At 45.3% G+C, this 21,103-nt stretch overlaps 1 protein-coding gene across 1 annotated transcript in view; it reads right to left on the bottom strand.

The window, feature by feature from the left end:
* Positions 1–6,923: 6,923 nt before the first annotated feature.
* Positions 6,924–21,103, bottom strand: part of LOC121002630 (neoverrucotoxin subunit alpha-like) — a 56,562-nt gene continuing 42,382 nt past the window's right edge. Inside the window, exons 4-5 of the mRNA XM_040434069.1 lie at positions 13,358–14,612; positions 6,924–6,942 (exon numbers count right to left, since the gene is read on the bottom strand). Coding sequence (XP_040290003.1) covers positions 6,924–6,942; positions 13,358–14,612 — 1,274 coding nt within the window. The remainder of the gene's footprint in view (positions 6,943–13,357; positions 14,613–21,103) is intronic.

A 21,103-nucleotide genomic window follows, 5' to 3' on the forward strand; every position in this document is an offset into this window, starting at 1 on the left:
AAGAACCTCAGTTAGGAAAGAAGACTAATGAATCTTTTGATGCATGTGTCTTTACAGAGGAAGAGGTTCTAAGTCAGCTGTCTAAAATTAATACAAATAAGTCACAGGGGCCTGATGGGATACACCCAAAGCTATTAAAAGAGCTCAGCGGTGAACTAGCAAAACCATTAACAGATTTATTTAACCAATCACTGGCAACAGGAGTCGTCCCAGAAGATTGAAAATTAGCAAATGTTGTGCCCATTCACAAGAAAGGTAGTAGGGAGGAATCGGGCAACTATAGGCCAGTAAGCCTGACATCAATAGTGGGGAAATTAATGGAAACCATACTTAAAGGGACACTGACAGGCCAAATCAGCATATATAGTTAGATATATGACATTACAGGTCTTATACAGTCTTTTAAAAGCATATAAGTATCCCCCCTGTCCACCTTATAAAGAGCGAAATATAAAGTTTTATAACCTGCTTGTCCGGTCACCAATCTGCCCAAGGGGCGGCGTTTCATGTGAAAATGCGCCCAGCCAGCCGCTCCCAACTGCCGTTCTGAAGCCCCGCCCAGCTCATCAATATTCACTTCGCTGGGCGGCGGCTAGAACTCTCCCCAGTCCCGATCCTGCGCATGGGCAATTCAATCCTCCGGAGGTCGGACGCACTATAATTAACCCCTTTGACGATGTGAGTGAGCAGCGCTCTGAAGCGCTGCTCTGAACAGTGCATGACTGAGGCTGAGGCTGAGGCTGCAGCTGCCTCAAAGACGCAGGCAGCCTGTGTGTGTACGGAGGCGCGATCTAACCACGGCGGGGCGCAGGTGCAGAAGATTGGGCATGAACGATGCCCGGAGGATTGAATTGCCCATGCGCAGGATCGGGACTGGGGAGAGTTCTAGCCGCCGCCCAGCGAAGTAAATATTGATGAGCTGGGCGGGGCTTCAGACGGCAGTTCGGAGCGGCTGGCTGGGCGCATTTTCACATGAAACGCCGCCCCTTGGGCAGATTGGTGACCGAACAAGCAGGTTATAAAACTTTATATTTCGCTCTTTATAAGGTGGACAGGGGGGATACTTATATGCTTTTAAAAGACTGTATAAGACCTGTAATGTCATATATCTAACTATATATGCTGTTTTGGCCTGTCAGTTTCCCTTTAAGGAGAGGATTGTGGAACATCTAAAATCCCATGGATTGAAAGATGAAAAACAGCATGGGTTTACTTCAGGGAGATCATGTCAAACTAATCTTATTGATTTTTTTGATTGGGTGACTAAAACAATAGATGGCGGAGGTGCAGTAGACATCGCTTATCTAGACTTCAGTAAGGCTTTTGATACTGTCCCACATAGAAGGCTTTTCAATAAATTGCAGTCTTTGGGCTTGGACTCCCATATTGTTGAATGGATAAGGCAGTGGCTGAGGGACAGACAACAGAGGGTTGTAGTCAATGGAGTATATTCAGACCATGGTCTTGTTACCAGTTGGGTACCTCAGGGATCTGTTCTGGGACCCATATTGTTTAATATCTTTATCAATAAGTGTGTCTTTTTGCTGATGACACAAAGATTTGTAACAGGGTTGATGTTCCTGGAGGGATACACCGAATGGAAAAGGATTTAGGAAAACTAGAGGAATGGTCAAAAATCTGGCAACTAAAATGTAATGTTGATAAGTGCAAGATAATGCACCTGGGACGTAAAAACCCAAGAGCAGAATATAAAATCAGTGATACAGTCCTAACCTCAGTATCTGAGGAAAGGGATTTAGGGGTCATTATTTCAGAAGACTTAAAGGTAGGCAGACCATGCCATAGAGCAGCAGGAAATACTATCAGAATGCTGGGGTGTATAGGGAGAGGCATTACCAGTAGACAGAGGGGGGCGCTCATGCCGCTCTACAGAGCACTAGTGAGATCTCATCTGGAGTATTGTGCGCAGTACTGGAGACCATATCTCCAGAAGGATATAGATACTTTGGAGAGAGTTCAGAGAAGAGCTACTAAACTGGTACATGGATTGCAGGATAAAACTTACCAGGAAAGGTTAAAGGACCTTAACATGTATAGCTTGGAAGAAAGACGAGACAGAGGGGAGATGAGAGAAACTGCTAAATACATAAAGGGAATCAACAAGGTAAAAGAGGAGAGAATATTTAAAAGAAGAAAAACTGCTACAAGAGGACATAGTTTTACATTAGAGGGGCAAAGGTTTAAAAGTAATATCAGGAAGTATTACTTTACTGAGAGAGTAGTGGAAGCATGGAATAGCCTTCCTGCAGAAGTGGTAGCTGCAAATACAGTGAAGGAGGTTAAGCATGCATGGGATAGGCATAAGGCCATCCTTCATATAAGATAGGGCCAGGGGCTATCCATAGTACTCAGTATATTGGGCAGACTAGATGGGCCAAATGGTTCTTATCTGCTGACACATTCTAGGTTTCTATGATTGTATACACTGTGTCTGAATCCTGTGTATATACTATTTATCTGGACACTATATATACTGTACTCTTTATCTGGACTGTATACACTGTATCTGAATCCTGTGTACACTATTTATCTGGACACTATATACTATACTCTTTACCTGGCGTGTATATACAGGGAGTGCAGAATTATTAGGCAAGTTGTATTTTTGAGGATTAATTTTATTATTGAACAACAACCATGTTCTCAATGAACCCAAAAAAACTCATTAATATCAAAGCTGAATATTTTTGGAAGTAGTTTTTAGTTTGTTTTTTGTTTTAGCTATTTTAGGGGGATATCTGTGTGTGCAGGTGACTATTACTGTGCATAATTATTAGGCAACTTAACAAAAAACAAATATATACCCATTTCAATTATTTATTTTTACCAGTGAAACCAATATAACATCTCAACATTCACAAATATACATTTCTGACATTCAAAAACAAAACAAAAACAAATCAGTGACCAATATAGCCACCTTTCTTTGCAAGGACACTCAAAAGCCTGCCATCCATGGATTCTGTCAGTGTTTTGATCTGTTCACCATCAACATTGCGTGCAGCAGCAACCACAGCCTCCCAGACACTGTTCAGAGAGGTGTACTGTTTTCCCTCCTTGTAAATCTCACATTTGATGATGGACCACAGGTTCTCAATGGGGTTCAGATCAGGTGAACAAGGAGGCCATGTCATTAGATTTTCTTCTTTTATACCCTTTCTTGCCAGCCACGCTGTGGAGTACTTGGACGCGTGTGATGGAGCATTGTCCTGCATGAAAATCATGTTTTTCTTGAAGGATGCAGACTTCTTCCTGTACCACTGCTTGAAGAAGGTGTCTTCCAGAAACTGGCAGTAGGACTGGGAGTTGAGCTTGACTCCATCCTCAACCCGAAAAGGCCCCACAAGCTCATCTTTGATGATACCAGCCCAAACCAGTACTCCACCTCCACCTTGCTGGCGTCTGAGTCGGACTGGAGCTCTCTGCCCTTTACCAATCCAGCCACGGGCCCATCCATCTGGCCCATCAAGACTCACTCTCATTTCATCAGTCCATAAAACCTTAGAAAAATCAGTCTTGAGATATTTCTTGGCCCAGTCTTGACGTTTCAGCTTGTGTGTCTTGTTCAGTGGTGGTCGTCTTTCAGCCTTTCTTACCTTGGCCATGTCTCTGAGTATTGCACACCTTGTGCTTTTGGGCACTCCAGTGATGTTGCAGCTCTGAAATATGGCCAAACTGGTGGCAAGTGGCATCTTGGCAGCTGCACGCTTGACTTTTCTCAGTTCATGGGCAGTTATTTTGCGCCTTGGTTTTTCCACACGCTTCTTGCGACCCTGTTGACTATTTTGAATGAAACGCTTGATTGTTCGATGATCACGCTTCAGAAGCTTTGCAATTTTAAGAGTGCTGCATCCCTCTGCAAGATATCTCACTATTTTTGACTTTTCTGAGCCTGTCAAGTCCTTCTTTTGACCCATTTTGCCAAAGGAAAGGAAGTTGCCTAATAATTATGCACACCTAATATAGGGTGTTGATGTCATTAGACCACACCCCTTCTCATTACAGAGATGCACATCACCTAATATGCTTAATTGGTAGTAGGCTTTCGAGCCCATACAGCTTGGAGTAAGACAATATGCATAAAGAGGATGATGTGGTCAAAATACTCATTTGCCTAATAATTCTGCACGCAGTGTACTATGTCTGACTCCTGTGTATATACTATTTATAGAAGGCTTGCATAGTAAAATATCAATTTTCGCAGATGACACTAAACTGTGTAAAGTAATTAACACTGAAGAGGACAGTATACTGTATATATACTACAGAGGACAGTATACTGTATATATATACTACAGAGGACAGTATACTGTATATATATACACTACAGAGGACAGTATACTGTATATATACACTACAGAGGACAGTATACTGTATATATACTACAGAGGACAGTATACGGCTACAGAGGGATCTGGATAGATTGGAGGCTTAGGCAGATAAGTGGCAGATGAGGTTTAACACTGACAAATGTAAGGTTATGCACATGGGAAGGAATAATGCAAGTCACCCGTACATACTAAATGGTAAAACACTGGGTAACACTGACATGGAAAAGGATCTAGGAATTTTAATAAACAGCAAACTAAGCTGCAAAAACCAGTGTCAGGCAGCTGCTGCCGAGGCCAATAAGATAATGGGTTGCATCAGAAGGGGCATAGATGGCGGTGATGAGAACATAGTCCTACCACTTTACACATCACTAGTCAGACCACACATGGAGGACTGTGTACAGTTCTGGGCTCCTGTGAACAAGGCAGACATAGCAGAGCTGGATAGGGTTCAGAAGATGGCAACTAAAGTAATAACTGGAATGGGGCAACTACAGTACCCTGAAAGATTATCAAAATTAGGGTTATTCACGTTAGAAAAAAGACGACTGAGAGGAGATCTAATTACTATGTATAAATATATCAGGGGTCAGTACAGAGATCTCTCCCATCATCTATTTATCCCCAGGACTGTGACTGTGACGAGGGGACATCCTCTGCGTCTGGAGGAAAGAAGGTTTGTGCACAAACATAGAAGAGGATTCTTTACGGTAAGAGCAGTGAGACTATGGAACTCTCTGCCTGAGGAGGTGGTGATGGTGAGTACAATAAAGGAATTCAGGAGGGGCCTGGATGTATTTCTGGAGTGTAATAATATTACAGGCTATAGCTACTAGAGAGGGGTCGTTGATCCAGGGAGTTATTCTGATTGGAGTCGGGAAGGAATTTTTTATTCCCCTAAAGTGGGGAAAATTGGCTTCTACCTCACAGGGTTTTTGGCCTTCCTCTGGATCAACTTGCAGGATAACAGGGCGAACTGGATGGACAAATGTCTTTTTTCAGCCTTATATACTATGTATATGGACACTGTATATACTATACTCTTTACCTGGACTGTATACTGGGTCTGAATCCTGTGTATATACTATTTATCTGGACACTATATACTATACTCTTTACCTGGAGTGTATATACTATGTCTGAATCCTGTGTATACTATTTATATGGACACTGTATATACTATACTCTTTACCTGGACTGTATACTGGGTCTGAATTAGGGCTGCAACCAGTACTCGACTAAATCAAGTAATTATACACCAAAAAATCCTCAATGCAAATTTTTTGCATCGAGGATATGTTTGTATATATAAAAGTAAGGAAGCGAGCACTCACTCTATGGCAAACACTCAGATTTAATTGATAAAATGTCAAATGTTACAATTCAATAAAATAACTGATATAATACAATACAATAAAATATTAATACCATATGATATATATAAATGAATAATGGTCGACCATATATGAACCACTAATTGGGATATCGCAATACAATTCTAAAAAAAAAAGCGTAAATAATTCTCCAACGGTATCCTTGTGAATAATGATACAAATAAGTGACTATGCAATGAGGAAAAAATATTATTACATCAAGTGATAAAAAATATATATAACTCTGTATAGATGTGACCAAAATCACGGTGGTGAATTTAGGATATTAGTGTCCTGGTGTATAAAGATGTGAGAAAAGGCATGTGTGCCAAACATAGGGGGGGGGAGAAGGACACCTGATGGAGCCCTGCACAAGCGTGCACGCTAATGCACTTGCAATCCTTCCTATAGAGATTGAAAATTCAACATTAGGTACGCAGTCAACCGCATCAAATACTCCAGCCGTTGGCTATGCTCAGCCCGTTATATAGTACGCTCATGTGAACAGTCTATAATATCAGCTTGACTTTCACCTCTGTCAAGAGGGTAATCCTTTCCTAAGGAGTGAGGAGTCTTACCTCCTTCACCTCTATGGAGGTTCCAGAGTGTCTGCTGGAACCTCCATAGAGAAGACCTTTTGCATGGCCATGCTATAAAGAGAAAAGATTAAAGATTGCAACTTTGTGACAATTGAACTGCCCTGAACACAGTGAGTACAGAGAACGGACGTTAGTCCCACTCGTAGTATCGCGAGACTTGGGCCGGATTGTCAGAGCCTGCAAGCTGTGAGGACAGAGCGGCGTCTCCAGCTCACTTTTTACAACGGACTAAGGAAGAGTTCCTGTAACACGGCATTGAAGGAGGTAAGACTCCTCACTCCTTAGGAAAGGATTACCCTCTATACAGAGGTGAAAGTCAAGCTGATATTATAGACTGTTCACATGAGCGTACTATATAACGGGCTGAGCATAGCCAACGGCTGGAGTATTTGATGCGGTTGACTGCGTACCTAATGTTGAATTTTCAATCTCTATAGGAAGGATTGCAAGTGCATTAGCGTGCACGCTTGTGCAGGGCTCCATCAGGTGTCCTTCTCCCCCCCCTATGTTTGGCACACATGCCTTTTCTCACATCTTTATACACCAGGACACTAATATCCTAAATTCACCCCCGTGATTTTGGTCACATCTATACAGAGTTATATATATTTTTTATCACTTGATGTAATAATATTTTTTCCTCATTGCATAGTCACTTATTTGTATCATTATTCACAAGGATACCGTTGGAGAATTATTTATGCTTTTTTTTTTTATAATTGTATTGCGATATCCCAATTAGTGGTTCATATATGGTCGACCATTATTCATTTATATATATCATATGGTATTAATATTTTATTGTATTGTATTTTATCAGTTATTTTATTGAATTGTAACATTTGACATTTTATCAATTAAATCTGAGTGTTTGCCATAGAGTGAGTGCTCGCTTCCTTACTTTTATATTTACTTGCTACATTGAGGTGGGGCGTCCTCAATTTTTAGTTTGTAGCACCGTACCACCCACTATCAGCAGTGAGCCACTTCATTTAATTAACCAATAAGGATACGTTTGTGTCCCATGACCACGGTCTCCCGCTGGCCCGCAATGTGCTTGGAATACTCACCTTTCCAGCAGGCGGCCTCTGGACACTCCACAGCACGTCCATGGTCCCGCGCTGCACTGACCTCCTGATGTACGCACGCCGTTACCTGACGCGCTGTGTGATGTCAGGCGCAGAGCAGCACCCCTTCTGGAAAGGTAAGTTGGTGAAACCGAGGGGGTGGGGGCGCGACTAAGGCCGGGCGCCCGGAGTGCACAGCGTTATAGCAACCAATGATGCTGTGCACTCCGGTTGTCAGGAGGAGGGCAGGCTGGGCTATGACACAAGGGGAGAGATGATGGCACAGGGGGAAAGGATGATGGCCTCTGGATGGGGAAGAGCTGATGGCCTCGGGATGGGGAAGAACTGATGGCACTGGGGTGGGGGAGAGCTGATGGCACTGGGTGGGGGAGAGCTGATGGCACTGGGGGGGGATAGAGCTTATGGCACTGGGATGGGGGAGAGCTTATGGCACTGGGATGGGGGAGAGCTGAAAGCACTGGTGTAGTGAAGCTAATGGCACTGGGGGGGAGAGCTGAAGGCACTGGGATGGGGGAGCTGATGGCACTAGGGAAGTGGAGCTGATGGCAATGGGTGGGGGAGAGCTGAACGCACTGGGGTAGTGGAGATGATGGCACTGGGGTGGGGAGAGCTGATGGCCCTGGGTGGGGAGAGCTGAAGGCACTGGGGTGGGGGAGAGCTGATAGGAATGGGGGAACGGAGCTGATGGCACTGGGGGGGGGGGAGCTGATGGCACTGGGGGGAACCCCATCCTATGTTGTGATGGGAAAGGAACCTCCTTCTAAACTTAAAGCCCATTCAACTAGGGCAGTGTCAACATCCTGGGTGGAAAAGGCATCCGCTTCTATGGAACAAATATGTAGAGCTGCAACCTGGTCCAATCCTCATACATTTGTTAAGCACTATAGAGTGGATATTGATGCTAAGAGGGACCTTACGTATGGAAGAAATGTTCTTCAAGCAGTCATCCCACCCTAAATTATTAATCTGTTAGTTCCCAAAGTAAGGTGCTGTCATGGAGGTGAGGGGGAAAAACTGAATTAGTCTTACCGGTAATTCCCTTTTCACGAAACCTCCATGACGGCACCGCTTGTATTCCCGCCCAAAAAATAAAAAATATGTAGAGGAAAAACCTAGTTATGAAGTGCAATAATAGGGTTTTTTGTTATATATATGAATTATAATATGTATAACAGGTTCTTTTTGTTTAAAATTTAAGCTATAAAGTGTGAAAGTTCTGTGGCGTGAGTGTTAAACTCTAGGGCCTGTCAAGTTCAGAAGACACTGAGGATTGCATGAAGGTAGGCCCTTTTTGAAGCTTCCTGTCCCTGCCTGGTAGGAGGAGGAGGATGATCTCAAAGTAAGGTGCCGTCAAAAGGGAATTACCAGTAAGACTAATTCAGTTTTTTGTTTCAAAAATACTTTTATTGTGTGAGACTTAAATAAATAAAAAGTATACATATTAGGTATTGCCACGTTCATAATGACCTACTCTTTAAAAATCTCACATGACCTACCCCCACAGGTGAACACCGTAAAAAATAAAAAACTATGCCAAAACAACCAATTTTTTGGTCACCTTGTCTCATAAAGTGTAATATTGAATCATATGTACCTAAAAATGGTACCAATTAAATTGTGATCTCTTCCTGCAAAAAACGAGCCCCTGCTCAAGATGATCGGGATTTTCTTTTTTTAAATATGGCGACACAAAAACCTTTTTTTATTTAATCTTTTAAAAAAAATGTTTTATCATGTAAAACTGAAACAAACAAAAAAAGTAGACCTATTTGATACCATCGCGTCTGTAAAAACCTGCTCTATAAAAAGTATCACATTATCTAACCAGTCAGATGAACATTGTAAAAAATGAAAAATAAAAACTGTCAAAACAGCAATTTTTTTGTTACCTTGCCTCGCAAAAAGCATAATATAGAGTGATCAAAAATCATATGTACCCCAAAATAGTATCAATAAAACTGTCACCGTATCCTGTAATTTCCAAAATGGGGTCACTTTCTGGCAGTTTTTACTGTAGGGTGCATCAGGGGGCTTTAAATGGGACATGGTCAGGACAGCGATACAGATGGATGCTGCAGCGGGGCAGGGGAGAGGTGTTTCCCTTACCCATTCCTCTGATAGACTGCAGGCCTAGTGCCTGCAGCCTATCAGAGGCCGATGCAGGTGGAGAGATGACGTCATCGTGCCGCCTGTGCCGTACAGCAAGGGACACAGGCCGGAAGAGGCCTTCATATTTTTTTTTAACACTATGCTGTTGCCCAGAATGGGGAAGGGGGGAGAGGAGCACTATGGGGGCATCTACTAGGGGGCATTATACTGGCACACATGGGGGAGAGGAGCACTATGGGGCCATCTACTAGGGGGAATTATACTGGCACACATGAGGGGAGAGGAGCACTATGGGGGCATCTCCTAGGGGGCATTATACTGGCATACATGGGGGAGAGGAGCACTATGGGGCATCTACTAGGGGGCATTATACTGGCACATGTGGGGGGAGAGGAGCACTATGGGGGCATCTACTAGGGGGCATTATACTGGCACACATGGGGGGAGAGGAGCATTATGGAGGCATCTACTAGGGGGCATTATACTGGCACACATGGGGGAGAGGAGCACTATGGGGACATCTACTAGGGGGCATTATACTGGCACACATGAGGGGAGAGGAGCACTATGGGGACATCTACTAGGGGGAATTATACTGGCACACATGGGGGGAGAGGAGCATTATGGAGGCATCTACTAGGGGGCATTATACTGGCACACATGGGGGAGAGGAGCACTATGGGGGCATCTACTAGGGGGCATTATACTGGCACACATTGGGGGAGAGGAGCACTATGGAGGCATCTACTAGGGGGCATTATTTACTGGCACACATGGGGGGAGAGGAGCATTATGGGGACATCTACTAGGGGGCATTATACTGGCACACATGAGGGGAGAGGAGCACTATGGGGACATCTCCTAGGGGGAATTATACTGGCACACATGAGGGGAGAGGAGCACTATGGGGGCATCTCCTAGGGGGCCTTATACTGGCACACATGGGGGAGAGGAGCACTATGGGGCATCTACTAGGGGACATTATACTGGCACATGCGGGGGGAGAGGAGCACTATGGGGGCATCTATTAGGGGGCATTATACTGGCACACATTGGGGGAGAGGAGCACTATGGAGGCATCTACTAGGGGGCATTATTTACTGGCACACATGGGGGGAGAGGAGCATTATGGAGGCATCTACTAGGGGGCATTATTTACTGGCACAGATGTGAGGGAGCAGTATGGGGACATCTACAAGGGGGCATTATTTACTGGCACACATGAGAGGGAGGAGCACTATGGGGGCATCTACTAGGGGGCATTATTTACTGGCACACGTGGGGGAGAGGAGCACTATGGGGGCATCTACTGGAAGTCCTATATATTACTATTATACTGGCACTATGGGGGGGAGAGGAGCCATATGAGGGCATCTACTGGGGTCCCTATATATTGGCATTATATACTGTCACACATGGGGGGCACTATGGAGAAGTGGGGGAGAGGAGCACTATGGGGGCATCTGCTGGGGAGCATTATATAGGGGCATTTTATAATGGCACAAACTATATGTGCAATATGGGGGTGGGGATGAGTACCATAGTGGCATTTTATACTGGCATACATTATATGGGCACTATGGGGAAGGGGGAGAGGAACATTATCGGAGCATCTACTTGGGGCACTCTATAGGGGCATTTTATACTGGCACATTATGTCAGGCACCATGGAACGGGGGAGGAGCACTATGGGGACATCTACTGGGGGCACTATATAGGAGTATTTTATACTGGTGCAAAATTATGGGGCACTATGGGGACATTAGCTCAACTGGGGGCACTAAGAGTTTTTTTGGGGGGCGTACAGTAGGGGGAATTGGCACACATTATGAGGGCACTATAGGGACATTGGCTCTACTAGGGGCACTAAGAGGAGGTATTTTTTTACTGCCACACAACAGGGCATTTTTTTGTATCATTATTTTTGGGGGACATTATGTTTATTAGTGTCAGGGACACTATTTGCTGGGCGCAGTTATTTTTAGGGCACTGGGTGCCAATAATTATTGAAGGGGCACTATCTGGTACTAGTGCGGCTGCATGCTGAGGTTTGTGTCCGGACGGATCGTAGTACCACGGGTGTAAAAGTAGCCTTACCTTGTATGTTTTGTATTGCTGTATGTAATATTAGGAGGGAATAGGTTAGGTTGAGAATTTGGCATGGGGGGTGGAGGGGCCCAGGCACATTCTTTGCACAGGGGCCCTCTGCTTTCTGTGTCCACCCTTGGTTTATGCGCACGGCCTTGGCCATTTTTGTAGTCTGCAAATCGCGAATCTGCGAAACACTGATACCAGCAATTTTTTTTTCTCCTTTATAAATGTCTTGTCCTTGTCTGCAAATCGCACAAGAATAGGACATGTTCCATATTGTTTTCAGGCCCGCAGAACAGACATGCTGGTGCGGACAGCTCCCGGTGTGCTGTCCTCATCTGTTGCGGCCCAGTCAAAGTGAAAGGGTCCGTGTCCGACCTGCAAAAAATGCAGAACAAAACCATTGTGGTGTGCATGAACCCCAACACTAAGAAGACCAATGTATCCGCCCTTTCTAATAACTTTAGGGAAGTCTGTAATGAGGATGTTTCCTCCTTTTCTTTCCAGGGAGTAGAAATAGTAAAAAAAAAACACCACATAGGAGAGTTTATATACGTAAAAAGCTTGTCACACATAAAACTTTTTGGATTTTTTTTTATTGCACTGTATGGTACAAGAAGGTTTAAATTAATGATTAGATCTCATATGCTGTTAGTAATATGTTAAAAATATTTAATCAATAAGTGATAGTGTACTCTTAGGCCTCTTTCACACTTGCGTTGTCCGGATCCGGCGTGTACTCCACTTGCCGGAATTACACTCCGGATCCGGAAAAACGCAAGTGTACTGAAAGCATTTGAAGACGGAACCGTCTTCCAAATGCTTTCAGTGTTACTATGGCACCCAGGACGCTATTAAAGTCCTGGTTGCCATAGTAGGAGCGGGGAGCAGGGGAGCAGTATACTTACAGTCCGTGCGGCTCCCGGGGCGCTCCAGAATGACGTCAGAGCGCCCCATGCGCATGGATGACGTGATCCATGCGATCACGTGATCCATGCGCTTGGGGCGCCCTGACGTCACTCTGGAGCGCCCGGGGAGCCGCACGGACGGTAAGTACACTGCTCCCCCGCTCCCCGCTACACTTACCATGGCTGCCAGGACTTTAGCGTCCCGGCAGCCATGGTAACCACTCTGAAAAAGCTAAACGTCGGCTCCGGCAATGCGCCGAAACGACGTTTAGCTTAAGGCCGGATCCGGATCAATGCCTTCCAATGGGCATTAATTCCGGATCCGGCCTTGCGGCAAGTGTTCCGGATTTTTGGCCGGAGCAAAAAGCGCAGCATGCTGCGGTATTTTCTCCGGCCAACAAACGTTCCGTACCGGAACTGAAGACATCCTGATGCATCCTGAACGGATTACTCTCCATTCAGAATGCATTAGGATAATCCTGATCAGGATTCTTCCGGCATAGAGCCCCGACGACGGAACTCTATGCCGGAAGACAAGAACGCAGGTGTGAAAGAGCCCTTAATCATGGGTTATTATTTTTGGTCTTTTGCAGTCATTTAGGTTCTTTACCTCTTTTTTTACAGGTTTATTATTAAAGCACATTATTCTATGAAAATTCTGAGCCACAGAAAGCAAACACAATAGAAATACACTCTGCAGTCACCCCTTTGCCATTCTCGTGAGAATGAATACTGATTCCAGGACATTCCCTGCATTCAACAGATATGACCAGTCGATTGATTCTGCATGGCTCGTCTTTGAATGCCTGGCACATACGCACAATTAGATTCGTCAGCTTTTGTATATCGCTTTGTTCGAACCATTGTTGGTTTTCCCCTTCATTAAAGCTGTCCTGAAGATCCCAAGTTTCCTTATGAAGCCAGGACTCTAAATGTGAGAGATACGGGTCTTCAGAAGCCAAGGAGGAGAAGTTAACGCAAAATGTTTCCTGAAAGTTTGGATCAAGAATTTCTTTTATCAGCTCTCTTTCCTCTGAGATCACTCTGAAATCCGTCAGTTGATTTAATAATGAATGGACAGTCTCCATCTCCAGCCATCTTCTGCTGAGAAATGTCCTGATGTTCTTGTCCCTAAATGGAGATTTCTCTTTCCTGGTGAGAATGTTCTCCAGAATAGACTCTTTCATCTTTCCACAACGTATAGATGGCAGTACTTGGGACAACTGTTTCTGGAATTTAACCCTAAAATATTCAAAAAGTCTCTTGAACTGGCTGATCTTGTTGTTGAGAGCTGGAAAAGTTATGGCCGCCGGATGTCTCATCATATCGTTACACTCCATGACGACTTCTGACATCTGCTGCAGGATGTTCTCTGCTGTGAAAACCAGATGATCACTAATCTGTCTTACCAAGCTGGCAGCTCTGTCGTCCAAGTTTTTCAAGGGGTACAGCCAGACTTTTATAGGCACGGCCTTCTCTCCATCCTCTCCTATTAGTTTTGGAAGGCTGGCATAGGTTGTCACTGCTTCCTCGTAATTCACTGGGTTTTTCTCCAGAGCAAAATCCCCATGAAACTTACAGTTGAACTGACAGACTTCTTTGTTCTCTGCTTCATTCATCTTCAACTCTCCTGTGAGATTTGCTATCTTCGTGACCATTCCCTTAAGTTGCCCTTGAACATCTTTATTTGTTTTAGAGGCAGAAACCTTTTTGTCGAATATGAAGAATGCCTGGGCTCCATATAAAATTCCGGTAACCACATGGGTTGCTATGCCTTTTTCTAACACATCTTTGTAAGTGATGTTCTTTGGGCAGAGGTGGTTCATACCGAGTTGATCAAACCTGGTGGTTCTCAAGTACTTCAGAGTGACTCTAGATTGTTTCTTCGATTCCTTTGTATCAGTAAAGTATTTTCCAGATCCCGCAACTTCGACCATGCCACTCCACAAACTGATCTTTAGTTCTCCAGAGACATTCAGAGCAGACGACTTATCAGAAACCGCGTCAGATGTCAACACTTCAAAATCTGTCTTATTTTGAGGCGTTGTGGAAATATGGTTGTCCAGATCCTCTCTGTTCCATAGAGTAATGCCTGAGACCAAAGACAAAAGATCATTATAAAATTATTTAGGGTAGAGGCAGGCGGTGTGACATAGGACACCGATACAGTAGAAAACCAGAGAAGCTTGTGAAAATGAGGAAGTCCACACAACAACCCAAGTAAATGCATGAGTAAAAACGCTGTCACACACACAGGGGGTGGGGAAATGACCACTGAGCTCAACCCGCGCCCCTGTCCCTGCCTACTTGCCTCGCAAGTCCTAGTGACAAGGTACAACTGGTCGACAAACCCTCAGCTAGGATAAGTGCAGGGGAGACAGACAATACATGCAACAGAGAAGTCAAGCAAGCCGAGTCAGAAACCAAGAGAGCAGCACGGTACCAGAGAAACAAGCGGAGGATCGTCAGGAGAAGTCGAAGTCAGAACCAGGAGGAAACGCCAAGACCAAGGGATGAGACAGATCGCAGGAAGGACCTCAATAACAGGCAATCTGTAGCCAGCAGATTGCCTGTTAAAATAGGGCGCTAGTGGAGTCATGTGACTCCTGAGTTCCAATACAGCCGAGCGCCGAGTGATCAGCTCGGCACTCAGCCCCCGTATGGTTACCACGGGAACGGGCGACGCCGGGCGAGCTGATGACGTCCCCGCCTCCTGGAACCACACACAGAGCGCATCGTGACTGTACCCCCCCTCCACGCGGGGCCACTGGACCCAAGGCCCCAGGCGACGGCTTCTCAGAATGTTCCACATGAAATTTCTTAACAAGCCTAGAGGCATGAACATCCTTAGCTGGTACCCAAGACCTTTCCTCCGGTCCATAGCCTTTCCAGTGCACCAGGTACTGTAAAGAGTTACGGACTCTCCTAACATCCAAAATCTTGGAAACCACAAACTCCTCAGAATCATTAACCAGTACCGGTGGCGGAGCGGACTGTGAAGGAACAACAGGGACAATATGGTTTTTAAGCAGAGATTTGTGGAAGACGTTATGGATGTGGAAAGATTTGGGTTCAACCTAAGAGATACTGGATTAATTACCTCAGTAATCTCGTATGGACCTATAAAGCAAGGTGCAAACTTTTTGGAGGCCACCTTAAGAGGCCCATTTTTAGAAGATAGCAACACCTTCTCCCCAACCTGAAGATTTATCCCCTTAGAACGTTTCTTATTAGCTTTGATTTTTTGATTATTTTTAGCTTGAACTGAATTATCGAGCCCAAACTGTGCACAGTTCAGACGAGACTTTATCTGCCTCGGAGTTAGACGAGGAGATGGATGACCCAGAGTAAAAACGAGGATGGAAACCGTAATTACAAAAGAATGGGGAGACACCAGCAGAGGAATTAACATGGTTGTTTATCGCAAATTCTGCCAAAGGAAGGTACTCAACCCATAATTGTTGATCATCGGAGACATATGACCTGAGAAACTGTTCCACAGACTGATTAAGTCGTTCCATCTGCCCATTACTCTCAGGATGATAGGCAAATGAGAAAGACAATGAGATTTGTTCACCTCTGACAGAAGGCTCTCCAAAATCTAGACACAAACTGGACACCCCTATCAGATACAATGTTCTTGGGAATACCATTCAAACGTACAATTTGTTCTATAAATACAGAGGCCAGAGTCTTAGTATTAGGAAGCTTAGCAAGAGGAACAAAATGTACCATCTTACTGAACCTACCGACCACTACCGAAACCACAGTTTTACCCTCTGCAGGTGGCAGGTCCGTGATGAAATCCATAGAAATATAAGACCAGGGTCTACTGGGAATGGGTAGGGGTCGCAACTCACCAGCAGGGCAAGTTCTAGGGGTTTTAGACTTGGCACACACCTCGCAGGACTTGACATCCTTGAATAGGGTGGGCCACCAGTAAGACCTTGATACCAGCTCTTTAGTACTCTCGATACCAGGATGTCCACACAAAACAGAATCATGACACTCACCCAACAGCCAGAGACGGAATTGTTCAGGGACAAACAACTTATCTGTAGCTGTGGGTGTCGGGCCAGATATTGTTCTTCCTTAATAAGAGCCGTAAGATCTTGGGACACAGCTGCTAAAAAGACATTAGCTCGCAATATGGTTTCAGGCAGTGCGTCTGTAGGCTGAAATGCACAAAAAATCAGAGATAGAGCATCTGCCTTCACGTTCTTACTTCCTGGCCTGAAAGTGATGGAGAAATTAAAACGTGTAAAAAACAATGCCCATCTGGCTTGACGGGGATTCAATCTCTTATCAAACTCAAGAAACATCAGATTTTTGTGATTAGTAACAACAGTGACACAATGTTTAGCCCTCAAACGCCCATTTAATGGCCAGGAATTCATGATTCCCCATGTCATAATTTCTCTCGTTTGGAGAAAATTTTCTGGAAAAGAAGGCACAGGGCCTTAAATTGGTAAGACTAGAGGGGCCTTGTGAGAGGACCGCCCCTACTCCGTCCTCAGAGGCATCCACCTCCATAATGACCGGTCTCTCTTGATCTGGCTGAATCAAAACAGGAGCGCTACTGAAGGCCTTTTTAAGAGTTTCAAATGCTTCAGTAGTTTTAACAGACCAGTTATCCAAGTCCGCCCCTTTTTTGGTGAGGTCGGTCAAGGGTCTAGCAATTACCAAAAAATTCTTTATAAATCTACGGTAATAATTAGCAAACCCTAAAAAACGTTGTAAGGCCTTTAAGGACGATGGCCTTACCCAGTCCATAATTGCTAATACCTTGCTAGGATCCATTTTAAAGGCGTAAGGAGTGAGAACATACCCAAGATACAAAATCTCTTGTACCCCAAAAACACATTTCTCCTGTTTGGCAGCCAATTGATTCTTCCTCAAAACCTCCAACACTTGTTTAACATAAGACACATGACTCTCAAAATCAGGAAAATCAAAACATCATCAAGGTAGACAATCACGAATTTACCCAAGAATTCTCAGAAAATATCATTCATAAAATTTTGGAACACCGCTGTCGCATTGCTGAGTCCAAAAGGCATTACAAGATATTCGAAGTGTCCAGCTGGAGTACTGAAAGCTGTCTTCCACTCGTCTCCCTCCTTAATTCGAATTAAGTTATATGCCCCCTTCAAACCAATTTTAGAGAACCAGGAAGCCCCCAGTACTTGATTAAACAGATCGAGAATCAACGGGAGGGAGTATTGATTCTTTATCGTAATCTTATTTAACTCCCGATAATCTATACAAGGTCTGAGGCCTTCATCTTTCTTTTTGAAAGAAAAATCCCGCCCCCATAGGAGATACGGAAGGCCTAATGTGTCCCTTACTGAGACTCTCTTTAACATAATCCTCCATGGCCTTGCGTTCAGGTCTAGAAAGATTATAGATGCATCCCTTGGGAAACCTGGCACCCTCTACCAATTCAATGGCGCAATCGTAAGACCTATGGGGTGGTAGCGACTCGGGGTTCGAGGAGGAGAACACATCCATATATTCCTTTATGACTAAAGGCAATGTATCGGATTCTGCTGAGATCCCCGCTTGCACCATAGACAAGCACGAGCTGCATCCAACCCCCCATTCCACCAGTTCCCCCTTGGTCCAGTCCATAATGGGATTATGTAACTGGAGCCAAGGCATACCCAGTACTACTTTTACTGGTAAGTTTTCAAGAACCAACAGGGAGCATATTTCGCAGTGACACATCCCCACAGTCAAGGATATCTCAGGGGTGGAATACTTTATGGTACCACCCACCAGGGGGGTGGAATCAATAGCCATGATGTGGATGGGAGTGGGTAGTGTCAAAATCGGAATACCCAACCCTAATGCAAATTTCTGATCAATAAAGTTGGCAGCAGAACCAGAGTCGATAAAAGCATTACCAGAACATATTTCCCATGGAGACAGTAATGGGTACTAGTAACTTCAGGGTCGGTTCAAGGTAAAATGGGGCCCTGGGGTGAAAAACAATAAGGGCCCCCCCCCCATGACACTTGATGACTTTTACAGAAGAAACTGTATATTGTGGGGCACAGTGTATGCTATATGTGTATAACATCAACATATTTCATATGAAAACTTACAGTTACTTGGCTTGACCCTTGGGGATCTTGAACACCACTTCAACACTTTGGCCGGGGGCTCGGTGGAGCTGATGTTATGTTTTATCCTAATGAGAAAGATTTCATAATAAGGATTTGGAGAAGGGGCAGAGGGATAGCAGAGCAAGGAGATGCTGGTGCTGCTACTAGGGGGCTCACACCATGGGGGAGTAATAAAGCCTACCATAATGCCCCCCCTCCCCCAGTAGAAATAATTTTCCTTATAATGTGACAGTGCAAAAAATACCCCCTTGTAATGCCCCCAGTTGAGCTAATGTCCCTATAGTGCCCCCATAATGTGCCAGTATAAAATGCCCCATATATAGTGCCCCAGTAGATGCCCTCAGTGTCCCCCATAATTTGCAAGTATAAAATACCCCTTCTCAGTGCCCCCGTAGATGACCCCATAGTACTCCTCTCTCCCCTTCCCCATAATACCCACCATAATGTGTCCCAGTATAAAATGCTCCTATACAGAGCCCCCATATAAAATAACCATTCTTTGTGGCCTCAGTAGATGCCCCTATAGTGTCCACCAATAATGTGCCAGTTAGAAGTGCCCCCAATGTGCCAGTAAAGTGCCCCAAATAATGTGCCAGTAATAAGTGCCCCTATACAGTAGATGTCCCCCAATAATGTGCCAGTAAAATGTGCCCTCATAGATGCCCCCCAATCATGTGCCAGTAATAAGAGCCCCCCCACCATCATGTGTCAGTAACAAGAGCCCCCCCATATCATGTGCCAGTAGCCAGAGGACCCCCCCATATCATGTGCCAGTAGCCAGAGGACCCCCCTATCATGTGCCAGTAGCCAGAGCCCCCCTATCATGTGCCAGTAGCCAGAGTCCCCCCATCATGTGCCAGTAGCCCCCCTATATCATGTGCCAGTAGCCAGAGACCCCCTATTATGTGCCAGTAGCCAGAGACCCCCTATCATGTGCCAGTAGCCAGAGCCCCCCCTATCATGTGCCAGTAGCCTGAGCCCCCCCATCAACATGTGCCAGTAGCCAGAGCCCCCCCTATCATGTGCCAGTAGCCATAGGGCCCCCTATCATGTACTAGTAGCCATAGGCCCCCCTATCATGTACCAGTAGCCATAGGCCTCCCCGATCATGTGCCAGTAGCCTGAGCCCCCCCCATCAACATGTGCCAACAGCCAGAGCCCCCAATCATGTGCCAGTAGCCACCAGTATTGTACACAAAAAAAAAAAACACTTATACTTCCCTTCATGTCAGCGATGCGATGCAGGCCTCTTATGGCCTGTGTCCCACGCTCTGCGGCTCAGGCGGCGCTATGACGTCATCGCGCCGCCTGCGCCGGCCTCTGATAGGCTGCCGGCCTAGTGCCTGCAGCCTATCAGAGGAAGGGGAAGGGACACACCTCTCCCTCCCCTGATGCACAGCCATCTGTATCGCTGTCCTGAGGACGGCGATACAGATGACTGGAGATGAGCGCTTCCACAATGGAAGTGCTCATCTCTGTGTGACTGTCCTGCCGCTGCTGCCCCCACAAAAATATAGTTAGTTGCGGGCCGGCGCGGGGGGGCCCCTAAGGACTCTGGGGCGCAGGGGCAATTGCCCCCCTTGCCTATATAGAAGTGCCGGCCCTGAGTAACTTACTCTTGACCACGTTAGGAAATACCTGGTTCTTAAGCTCTCCCGTCTTGGTAGATTTACCGAAGGAAGGTTTCTTGGAGCACTGGTTAATCCAATGGTCTGAGTCTCCACAATAGAAACAAGCCTCTCATCGGTGACGCTGATCTCTATGAGTCATCTTGACCTGAATGGGTTCCTCAGAAGAGAAATCAGCTCTGCTCATAGGACAGACCTCTGGCTGGGCCATCTCCTGGGAAAAAAGCAAACGTTCCTGCCGTCTCTCCCTAACACGTCTGTCAAGTCGAACAGCAAGTGTCATAGTCTCCTCCAATGTCTCAGGAAGCTGGTAGTTTACTAATAGGTCTTTAAGATTTTTGGACAAACCTGACCTGAACTGGCTTTTAAGGGCTGGTTCATTCCAGCCTGAGGGAACACACCATCGTCTGAACTGGGTGCAATACTCTTCAGCAGGTTGATCTCCCTGTACCAAAGCTCTAATAGCAGTTTCAGCTACCATGGCCCTGTCAGGTTCATCATACAAGGTTCCTAGGGCCTGAAAGAACCCCTCAACGGAACTGTGACAACTAGCATCAGAAGGCAAGGAAAAAGACCAATCCTGGGGGTCCCCCTGTAATCGGGAGATAACTATGCCCACTCATTGGCTTTCCGAGCCGGATGACAAGGGGCGTAATCTGAAATAAAGCTTACAGTTTTCTTTGAAAGAAAGAAACTTTTTTTACGGTCACCAGAAAATGGTTCAGGAAGCTTAATTTGGGGCTCCATATGATGACTAGATGAATGCAGAGTGGAGGCACTCTGTCCTGACTCATGTAAATGGAGTTTCTCCTCCAATTCCTGAACCA

This window comes from Bufo bufo, chromosome 5, assembly GCF_905171765.1.
Source record: "Bufo bufo chromosome 5, aBufBuf1.1, whole genome shotgun sequence".
NCBI lineage: Eukaryota > Metazoa > Chordata > Amphibia > Anura > Bufonidae > Bufo > Bufo bufo.